General features: G+C 45.7%; 1 protein-coding gene across 3 annotated transcripts in view; it reads left to right on the top strand.

The window, feature by feature from the left end:
* The first annotated feature begins 207 nt into the window (after positions 1-207).
* Positions 208-11,142, top strand: part of WNK1 (WNK lysine deficient protein kinase 1) — a 166,821-nt gene continuing 155,886 nt past the window's right edge. For all 3 annotated transcript variants that reach the window (XM_084809331.1, XM_084809330.1, XM_084809333.1), the window contains exon 1: positions 208-1,943. In XM_084809331.1, the coding sequence (XP_084665457.1) occupies positions 1,137-1,943 (807 nt within the window). In that variant the 5' untranslated portion in view covers positions 208-1,136. The remainder of the gene's footprint in view (positions 1,944-11,142) is intronic.

Genomic DNA, 11,142 nt, shown 5'->3' with positions numbered 1-11,142 from the left:
AGTCATCTGTAAAAGGAAAACTACAACTCCCACAATGTAATTCAATCTCACTAACGCGCTTTCCTACTGCATCATGGGACCTGCAGGCTGCGCCGCGGCTCGATGCTTCAGAGGCAGGCTAGAACTACATCTCCCAGACTAGACGCGAAGGCGAGGCGGTGTTGACGCAGGCGTGGTGGAGTGCGGACGGAAAAAGGGGGGCGTGGCCTCTCAGCCTGTCTCTCTTGCTCGCTCGCTCGCTCGCTCGCGTTCACTGCGAGTGAGAGGGAGAGTGAGTGTTGGTTTCGGATGCAGTCGCCATTTGGCGCGGCTAGTTTCCCCGGGCTGGGAGAGGCGGCAGTAAGAGGCCCATCCCCCACTCCCCTCAGGAGCGGGAGGGGAGGAAGGACGGGAAGAACCTGAGGCGGAGGAGGCAGGCGCGGCTGTTCCTTTTATATCGCTTCCCCCCTTCTCTCCCCGCCTCTGAGGCCAGTCGCTGTCGGGGCGTGAGGTGCGGGGTGGCCTCCGCCTTCTCTTCTGGGCGAGGACGAAAGAGAGGAGGAGGAGGAGCGGCGGCCCCGGCATCGCGTGAGGGGACGCACGAAGGCAGCGGAACGGCGGCGGCAACCGGCCACGGCGTCGAGGGCGCGCCGGGGCCCTGAGCGAGCGGCGGGCTCTGACTGACTCGGCGGAGGCAAGGAGCGGGACGAGGCAGCGCGCGGGCGCGGCCCCGGCCGGGAAGGGCCTGCCCCAGCCTCGCACCCCGCCCCACCCCGCCCCGCCCCGGCCCGGGGCCTGCCGCGGCTCTTGCCCGGCCCTTCCCCATCTCGCCCCTTCCCATCCTTCGCTGCTGCTCCATGTCGGCCCTGCTGCTTGGCTCCCCGCTGCAGCAGGATGGATGCGGACGCTGAGCGCGGAGCCACCCCGCCGACGGCCCAGCCCGCTCTGCTCCCTCAGCGGCGGCAGCCGCCGCCGCCGCCTTGTCTCCTCGCGGCGAGGAGCCTCCGAGAGCCTCCTCTGCCGCCGCCGGCGCAGCAGCAAGAGCAGCTCCCCGCCGAGCAGTGACCCTTCTCGAGTCGGTTGCTGCAGCGGCAACCGCGGCTGCTGCTGCTGCTTCTCCCGCGCCCTCGCCGCCTTTCTGTCCCTTGCTCGGCACCATGTCGGGGGGCGCTCCGGAGAGCGGCGCGGCGGCGGCGGCGGCGGCGGCGGCAACTCCCCGCTTCCTGGCGCCGCCGCCGCCGCCCAAGAACGGCTCCAGCTCGGACAGCTCCGTTGGCGAGAAGCTGGGGGTAGCCGCCGCCATTACTGCCGCCGCCGCCGGAGACCCTGAGGGCTCGGAAGGTGGCGGGGGCCGCAGCGAGGAGTATCGCCGCCGCCGCCACACCATGGACAAGGACAGCCGCGGCGCGGCAGCCACCGAGCACCGCTTTTTCCGCCGGAGCGTCATCTGCGACTCTAACGCGACTGCTCTGGAGCTTCCGCGGCTGCAGCCCGCAGCGCCTCCCCCTGCTGATGCCGCCCCGGGGAGCATCCCGCCGGTGCTGGGCTCGCCTCCCGAGTTCGTCCTCCAAGCCGTGTGCACTTCTGTCACCGCCAGCCAGGCCCCCACGCTCCTGCTGCAGCAGCCACCGCCGCTGCCTCCACCCGCAGAGGGGCAGCCTGGTCAAGAGCTGCTAGTAGCAAAGGACGTTGCCCCGCTGCTGACCAAGGAGGAGGGATTAGAGGCCACCCCGCTGCCTCCTACCAGTACAGCGGGAAGCAATGTTGCTTCTGCCCGGGATCTGCAAGAAGAGCGGAGTAAGCAGCAGGAAGATATTGAGGAGCTTGAGACCAAAGCTGTGGCCTTTTCTCCAGATGGTCGTTTTCTTAAGTTTGACATCGAGATTGGCAGAGGCTCCTTCAAGACTGTCTACAAGGGCCTGGACACTGAGACCACAGTGGAGGTTGCTTGGTGTGAGCTGCAGGTAATAGGAAGGTGTCAACTTGCCTTCTGGGTTAGGGTAGGCACTCCCGCACTGCCAAATTGAAAGTCCCAAGGGAAGGGCTCTATTCCTATGTGTCATTCATAGGAGAGTATGACTGATCTTGGTTATCTTTTAAATGATACCTTGGCAGCATTTTTGTGTGTATGGTAAAGGTACTTTAGGAAACTTCATTTACTTTAAGTGAAGAAACTTCATTTATTTTAGGAAACTTCATTTACTAGAATCTGACTAGTTTCCCTTTGCTGAGGGAAGGCTTCTGTCAGCAGGTTGGGGCAATGTTCAGCAATTCCAACTCCTTCATGCAGCCCTGTGATCCCAAAAATCTGCTCTGGAGGATCTCCCAATCTCCACTTCATTTTGCTGAACACTGCTCCCTCTCTGTTCCACTAATGGAAGCCTTCTATCAGCAGAAGGATGATAATTGGGTTCTGTCATAGCATCTGTTAAGGCTAAATGGAAGCTCTCAAACTAGGACTTGGGTGTAGTTTTTTTGTAGCTTCGGTTCAGAGGTCTGTTGAGCTTCATTTCAGATCTGCTGTTAAATTACAGTGTTTTAAGAGAACATTTTAAGAAAAGGCTATAGGTAATACTTTCATATTGACTAGAGATGAGTCCAACTTATAAGATAGTACCACGCGAAGAAAATGGAAAATAACTTCTCTGGAGCTGAGAAAGTCTCAGAATGTAGTTGCATCTCTGTTAAAGTGATGCAAAAACCTCATCTTACCACTTTCTACTCAACCTATGTTTGATCATGATATTGCCGGCTTAAGTACATTGTTTCTAATATGTTAGTGTGTTTAATTGAAAATAAATAAAATGTTGTTAATACAGTTTGCCCTTTAATAACAATCCATAGGTTATGTTGGTTGTTCCCCCCTTTTCATATGTAATACAACAACAGATATGCTATAGTTTGCTGTAGTAAAAGGTAATGTGTGTAGGGCAAAATGTATAACTCCATGGTATGGACATACATTGAAAGATTATGGCTATGGTTCCTCCCCAATTTATGTCCACTTCATGCTTGAAGAAGCAAGTCTCCCCATAACACATTATTTGTTACAGCAAATACCAGTGTACCTGGTTTGCCCTGTCTAGCGTGAAATGGCTTTAATCAGTCCATCTAAACAAATTAATGTTTAAAGTAAAGCAGAAACATAAATTAGGATTTCTTAAGGTGATGTATATATGTATTCTATGGACCAGTAAAGGATTATGCGAACCTGATAAGGATCATATTGTGTTCAGCAGTCCGCAGGTTGGCTGCTCGCTAGCAAATCTGTGCGTGCATGCATGTAGGTGTACTGGTTTAGATAATATAATGCAAGTACCTTTTAGTGAACAACTTACACAAATTTAGTAGCCATCTTTGTAATTGGGCCAGTAGCAGTTCCTCCTTGTTGGGTACCTAGTGTGTCACACCAGCCGTAAATTGAACATAATGGTGGCTTAGCAATTTTTTGTACTTCACAGTCTGCAGCAAAGACTGCAAGAATGGTTTGTTTAAACTGAGTCTAGGAAACAAGTTGCTGTGTTAGAACTGTGGCACTAGATCTACCAGATTCAGTAGTAAATACATGAAGTAAAGTGACTCTTTCTATTTAAAGAAAGATGGAGAAGGGTAGTGAAAAATCAGTGTCAAGATTTTCCAAACGCATTGAGAGGTAGTTATATACTCTGCCCTGCTCACTAATTAAGTTGTTAGCTGCAGTATATGTTGTAAAATTTTGTATGAAAAGCAGTATAAGGATATTCTAAATACATTAAGCTTCAGTAATGTAAATAATAATAGCTGCTTTTCAGAGAACGTATTTTTAAACCTGGCTAACTAAGGGTAGAGATATCTCAATTTGTATTAGTTTGTTTCAGGGTCAGTGTTTGAAACAAACTCAGGCAGAGTGGACAAAATGATGTGGGGGCAGGTGGAATGAGGAGGAGATAAAGTTAGAATCATAGAATACTAGGGTTGGAAGGGGCCTACAAGACCATCAAGTCCAACCCCCTGCTCAATGCAGGAATCCAAGTCAGAGCATCCCCGACATATGGCTGTCCAGCCTCATCTTGAATGCCTCCAGTGTGGGAGAGCCACTTCTCTGTGGTTTCCTTTTCTAGATTTGATTAAATTTCAACCTTGAACTGTACATATGCTGTTTTCTTGATGTTAGTAGAGATGCTGCAAATCAGCTGTTTAGCTATAAATCATCAATTCATCACTAACCTGTGGCAAACATGTAATGTAGATAGGACCTAAGTTTCACTTAAGTGCTTGCTTAAAGGGAAATTGCTTCAAAGCAGACTTCTGATAGCACCAGTTGAAGGTTTGTTCTAGGAACAAATTGATTGTCATCTGATATTAGAGTTTGTCTGCACTGGTAACTTGCCTGGGCCTTGCTGTGTTTCTGCTTTGGCCTTAATCAGAGTTGGAGCTTTTTTTAGATTGAGGAAAAATGCCCTTTGAAGCAGGAATCAAGTGTGCAGGCTGACAGCTGCACTGGAGTAGCAATTATGCCCATTGATCACAGTGTAATTGTCTGTAGGCTAGTCTGGGGTGCAGAACAGATTGTGGGGGTTGGATGTGCATCCTGTCTTTGAATTTGTATTAGGATGTGCTAGCTCTTGAAGACTGTGAGCAACTAATGGTGAATATAGTTTTACTGAGAATTTGATTGTGATGTCAAATTTGAGTTCTAGATGAAATTAACTTTTAAGGTAGATTGATTGGACTTGTTATCATTAGATTACTTCATTTTACTTGAACACAATATGCTCTTTTCTCCTAGGACTGCTCCCATCTTAATAATTTAATCATACCTTTTTGCTCATGGATAAAACCAAAAGGGGGATTGAGAGACATATCCTTTTTTTTCCTGTTTTGTAACTAACTTTTGCTACTATGTCACTTTTAAATGGAATCTCCCTCATCTAGTTAGGCATTTTCTGGTTATGGTGAGATTCAGCAGGCTTTCTGGTGAGAGAACAGATGAAAGCAGAGAACTCCCTGAAGTGCTGTATGAAAAATGTTTGTAATGAAAGTACTTAATATCCTCAACTCCCAAGTACTGTGCTCTTTCAGCTCCTTAAATATAAAAGTTTCTTGAAAGCCTTTGGAAAAGAGAGGTGAGAAGTTGACCAAGTTTGCACGACTGAGGAAAGAAAATAAGCCACTGTAGCTTATTTTCCCACCCCATGCGTGCTGCGTAATTACCATAATTACTCTCACTGGGTGCATTTTGTCGTGTTGTCAGACCTGGTGGGGGGTGAGTGTGTGGGTTTACAAACCACCCTGGAACCCATGGATTGTTCTAGTGTTGCAGGGTGGCTTGTAATCCACCCCCACGGCCCACCTTCCCTGGGTTGGGACAACACAACAGGCCACGCCCAGTGAGGGTAATTATGGGGCTGGCGGCCGGCACATGCAGGGTGGGAAAGTAAGCTACAGTGGCTTATTTTCCTTCCCCAGTCGTGTGAATCCAGCCAGTGAGTCTATTACAGATGTTGAATTATTTTAGTTCATAGGATTTTTAAAGTACAATTTCATAAACAATTAAATTTTAAAAGAATTTTAAAATACAGTTCTGTATCGAATTATCTGTCTGAACATATTTGTTATTATTTTAATTTATATATTTATTCCCTGCATTTAGGATAGCTCCTTACAAAGGTGGCTTACAAAAAATTAAAAACAAGATAAACATCAAATTGAAATGTATCAGTGGCAATAAACAGCATAATACGAATAATATAAAATCCTTGAAAGATGCATTATATTTATATACTATGCTGCTAGCTCAACTGTACACTTAATTTACAGTTGCTAATCAAGATCATACTTTCAGGAGATTGTGGGACTACATTATTATTTGCTTATATGAATATTCAGAATGTGCCCCGAATATTCATATAAGCAAGTAATATTTCTAGTATAATGTGAATGTAGTACCTCTTGCTTTGATAAGAGTACTTGCTATGAAGACAAGTGGATATCTCTTAGATGTAACAGTAATTGCTATTATACAGGAAGCCTGTACGAAATTCCCAGTTTCAGTATTGCTTCTTTGTATGGAAAGGTGTAAATAATTTGAAAAATAAAGGATTTTGGTACTTTCCAATGGAAATCGTTCTAAAATCCTGGCTTACCGGGATGTAGATGTGGGGTAAGTAGGTTCAGTATGTTGCCCTACTTCAAAATGCTTTGTTTCCAGTGTGTGAATCGTCTTTCTCTGCTTGGAATCAGAAGCTTCTTTGCCAAGTTGTATTAGATGCCAAAAACTGCTACAAGTTCATTTCTTAAATGTGACACACATGGTTAAATATAAAATCATCATTAGTAGAGTAAAACCAATCTGACATGATTATTCTATAGGCGTATGGTATAGGAACTAAAATGTTTAAGTATTTGATGTTAATTCTGCAGTGGTTTGCCAATTGGTTTTTCATAATACGTTCTTTAGTTAACAGCCTTCAAAACTCAATACTGTGGTTAATAGGCAGAAGTCCTTTTGCCTTCAGTACTAAATTTAGCCCTGTAGGTCAGAGGAAGTTAAGTATGCAATTGATTATTCATTTATGTAACTAAAGTATTGGGTGTAGGCCATAAACTCCAGTTAAGTCCCTCCTTCCTTTTCATTGAATCAATCTACATAATAGATATTTAATTCATATGTGCTGAAAGCACACCTGTGAAGTAATTAGCTTATCGTGCTGAGACATACTTTGGTACTGGATTGCTGTGGAGACTTCTGTTACTCACCAAGGAGCCAACCCTTTGGGCCTGTTCATAAGTACCGGCAAATCATGCTTTAATTAACCCAAGATGTGCCGCAATGTGTGCTGGGTGAGCATCGCTGCCATTTTGCATATGCAGCCTCTGAACAGGGGTTGCTCTGTGTCTTCTGAACTGGGACACTATAGGTTAATCATAGGTTAACTGTAGTTCGTCTGATGCACAATTAACCTATAGTGCCCAGGTTTGGATAACACAGAGCAAACTCTGATTGGAAGTTGTATGTGCAAAGTGGTGGCATGTGCTTTGGAAAATTGTGGGTTAACCCACGATTTGCTGCCATTACATGTGAACCAGGTCTTTGTGTAGTCTGAACCAATGTTTCTTACACCATATATAGGAAGTATCTTTCTGTGTAACCAGTGAATTTCCATTGAAATGTTCTGAAAACCTCAACTGAAGGTTATTTTTGAAATATAGTGGCATAAAAGCAATTTGTTGTTGTTCAGTCGTTCAGTCGTGTCCGACTCTTCGTGACCCCATGGACCATAGCACGCCAGGCCTTCCTGTCCTGCGCTTTCTCCCGGAGTGTGCTCAAGTTCATATTCATTGCATCGGTGATGCTATCTAGCCATCTCATCCTCTGTCGTCCCCTTCTCCTTTTGCCTTCAGTCTTTCCCAGCATCAGGGTCTTTTCCAGAGAGTTTTCTCTTCGCATTAGGTGGCCAAAATATTGGAGCTTCAGCTTCAGTATCTGTCCTTCCAATGAGCAGTCAGGGTTGATTTCCTTTAGGATGGACTGATTTGACCTCCTTGCAATCCAGGGGACTCGTAAGAGTCTTCTCCAGCACCACAGTTCGAAAGCATCAATTCTTCGGCGCTCAGCCTTCCTTATAGTCCAGCTCTCACAGCCATACATTACTACTGGGAAAACCATAGCTTTGATTAGACTGACCTTTGCCGGCAAGGTGATGTCTCTGCTTCTTACTATGCTGTCTAGGTTGGCCATAGCTTTCCTCCCAAGGAGCAAGCGTCTTTTAATTTCATGGCTACAGTCACCGTCTGCGGTGATCTTGGAGCCCAAGAAAGTAAAATCTGTCACTGCTTCCATTTCTTCCCCTTCTATGTGCCAGGAAGTGATGGGGCCAGATGCCATGATCTTGGTTTTTTTAATGTTGAGTTTCAAACCAGCTTTTGCACTCTCCTCTTTCACCCTCAACAAGAGGCTGTTGAGATCCTCTTCGCTTTCTGCCATTAGGGTGGTATCGTCTGCATATCGGAGGTTGTTGATAATTCTCCCGGCAATCTTAATTCCGACCTCTGATTCATCCAACCCGGCGTTTCTCATGATGTACTCTGCATATAAGTTAAATAAGCAGGGTGACAATATGCAGCCTTGTCGTACTCCTTTCCCAATTTTGAACCACTCGGTTGTTCCATGTCTGGTTCTTACTGTTGCTTCTTGACCCTCGTACAGGTTTCTCAGGAGACAGGTAAGGTGGTCTGGTACTCCCATCACTTTAAGAATTTGCCACAGTTTGTTGTGATCCACACAATCAAAGGCTTTAGTGTAGTCAATGAAGCAGAAATAGACGTTTTTCTGGAATTCTCTTGCTTTCTCCATGACCCAGCGAATGTTGGCGATTTGATCTCTAGTTCCTCTGCCTCTTCGAAACCCAGCTTGTACTTCCGGTAGTTCTCGGTTTGCATACTGCTGAAGCCTAGCTTGTAGGATTTTGAGCATCACCTTGCTGGCATGTGAAATGAGCGCAATTGTGCGGTAGTTTGAACACTCTTTGGCGTTGCCCTTCTTTGGAATTGGAATGTAAACTGACCTTTTCCAGTCTTGTGGCCATTGTTGAGTGTTCCAAATTTGTTGGCATATTGAATGCAGCACTTTAACAGCATCATCTTTTAGGATTTTAAATAGCTCAGCTGGAAGACTGTCATCTCCGCTAGCTTTGTTGTTACTAATGCTTCCTAAGGCCCACTTGACTTCACTCTCGAGGATGTCCGGCTCAAGTTCAGTGGCCGCACTATCATGGCTATCAGGGACATTAAGATCTTTCCTGTATAGTTCTTCTGTGTATTCTTGCCACCTCTTCTTAATCTCATCTGCTTCTGTGAGGTCCCTGCCTTCTTTGTCCTTTATCATGCCCATCTTTGCACAAAACGTTCCCTTGAGATCTCCAGTTTTCTTGAAGAGATCTCTAGTCTTTCCCATTCTGTTGTTTTCCTCGATTTCTTTGCATTGTTCATTTAAGAAGGCCTTCTTGTCTCTCCTTGCTATTCTCTGGAACTAAAAAGCTCTGTTTAGCACTGGTATTCTAAAGCCCTTCAAAACTCCTCTTGCCAGTCACTCTCAGAACTTTACTGCTCATCCCAAAGCTGGTCTGCCTTTGTTAACTAAGCCAATAGCAGCCTCGAGGCTATGTCTCTGAAGCCCTACTAGAGACATTAGAGCAGAACAGTTGCTTTTGGATGACAGGCAAAGCCTGTAGGCCAGCCTTGTCCAACCTCATCCCTCCAGATAGCAGTTGTAGTCCAACACATCTGGAAGGACCAGGTTGGGCAAGGCTGCTGAAGGCTATTAAGATACTAATTCAACTTAAATGTGTATTTTAATTATACAATAGTGATAAAGTTGTCCTAGAAATATATGCAAGATACTATGACTTTATGGAAACAACAGAAGGTGAAAATATTCCATTTCCCCAGGCCCACCCCCTGCCCTTTCTGCTTTGCTGTAGAGACAGGAATGGACCATCCTATCTGAGATTGCCAACAATTTCATTTCTAGTATAGAACTTGCAATGCTGCTGTGTCAAATTGTGCAGTATGTTAGATTACTTAGCATTTCAGTGCTTCAGATGGTTTTGTAATCTTTACAGTAGCCCTGTAAGGGAGGCCAGTATTATCCCTAGGCTGAAGTTGAGAGAGTGGGTTGTCAAGGCAACCTAAAGGGGATGTTCAGATGATCACGGGGGAAAAGATGCCATCATGGCTTCCTCATGAGTGCCACGTGTACACCTGTCGTTTACTTAATTACCTGTGCTGCATCCAAACAGTGTGCAGCATTCTGGGGGTGGCTTCGTACCCACCCTACAATCCTACTGCAAGTCGTGGGTTGTAGGGTGGGTATGAAGCCACTCCTGCTGTGCCATGTTCGGACAACACAGTCATGTAAACAGTGGACATGCAGGAGCAGGGGGAGAAGCCACTGTGATCATCCGAACCTGGACAAAGAGTACTTGATAGAAGCAAGATCTGACCCAGGACTTTCTGTTTTGTAATCTTTTAGCCACTATGTTACACTAGCTTGTTGGGCAGCTGTCTTGCCCCTAGTGGGATACCGAAGCTCACTTTGCATATGATGTAAGACAGATGTGAATTCCAGGGATGAGAGTAGTAAGAAAGTATCTGTTTGCCCTACTTTGTTTGAGAATAAACAAAAAATAAACTTTGGTCTGTATTAAATGTATATGCCATTTGTTTCAAGCATCTTCATAAAATGTAGTTTTATATGTGTTTTTATATGTGCTGGTGTGCCAGACTAGGCTGGAGTTCTAAAATATATTTATCCAATATACTAGACTGGAGTTCTAAAATATATTTATCCAATATACCCAATTTCGGCTGTCTAGCCGTGGGAAGGCGGAGCGGGGGAAGTGGCGCCTGGTTAACATGTTGGATGTGTCATACTGGATTTCCGATTTCCTTGCCCTGGAATGCCCCGTTTTTGCAGCTCCGCACTCCTCTTCTGAGCACGGAGTGCAGGGCTGTTCTGCGCTGCTAATGAGGCAGCGCGGGAGGGGGTTATGGTTGATTCCTGGGAACTGATGTATCCTATGGCTGTCTAGCCACTGACTAGCGGCCATAGGATTGTGCCCTTAAATTTTTAGATTTTTTAAAAACTAAAGCAGCCACAGATGGGCCAGCCATACATCTATTGGGAAATAACTCTATAGGATAGGGACTACCACCGAGAAGGTCCTATCTCTAATGTTTGCCAATCTTTTTAATCTTGGTGGAGGGCCAATGACTAGGGCCTGTGAAACTGATCTTAAAACATGGATAGGTTCATAGAGATGTAGGCCATTCTTCAAATACTTTGGACCCAACCTGTTTAGGACTTTAAAGGTCAAAACTAGCACTTTGTATTGGGCCCAGAAATGCACTGGCAACTAATGCATTGGTGTGATATGATGGGAATAGTGTAATATGATTTTACCATCTAGTCCCAATGGGAATGCGCACCAGCTGAAGTTTTTAAGTTGTTTTCAAAGGCAGTACCTTATTATAGCTCATTACAGTAGGCCACTCTAGTTGTAATAAGGGCATGTATCAGTGAGGCCAGGTCCACTTTCCCTACATAGGGTCACAGCTGATGTACCAACTACAATCGATAGAAGTCACTGCTTGCTACTGCTGCCACTTGTGCTTCATAGGCAG

This window comes from Heloderma suspectum, chromosome 7 (genome assembly GCF_057233095.1).
Source record: "Heloderma suspectum isolate Gila_16-S chromosome 7, 16-S_ref, whole genome shotgun sequence".
NCBI lineage: Eukaryota > Metazoa > Chordata > Lepidosauria > Squamata > Helodermatidae > Heloderma > Heloderma suspectum.
Note: the sequence above shows the minus strand (reverse complement) of the source record. Positions and strands in the feature narration are given on the sequence as shown.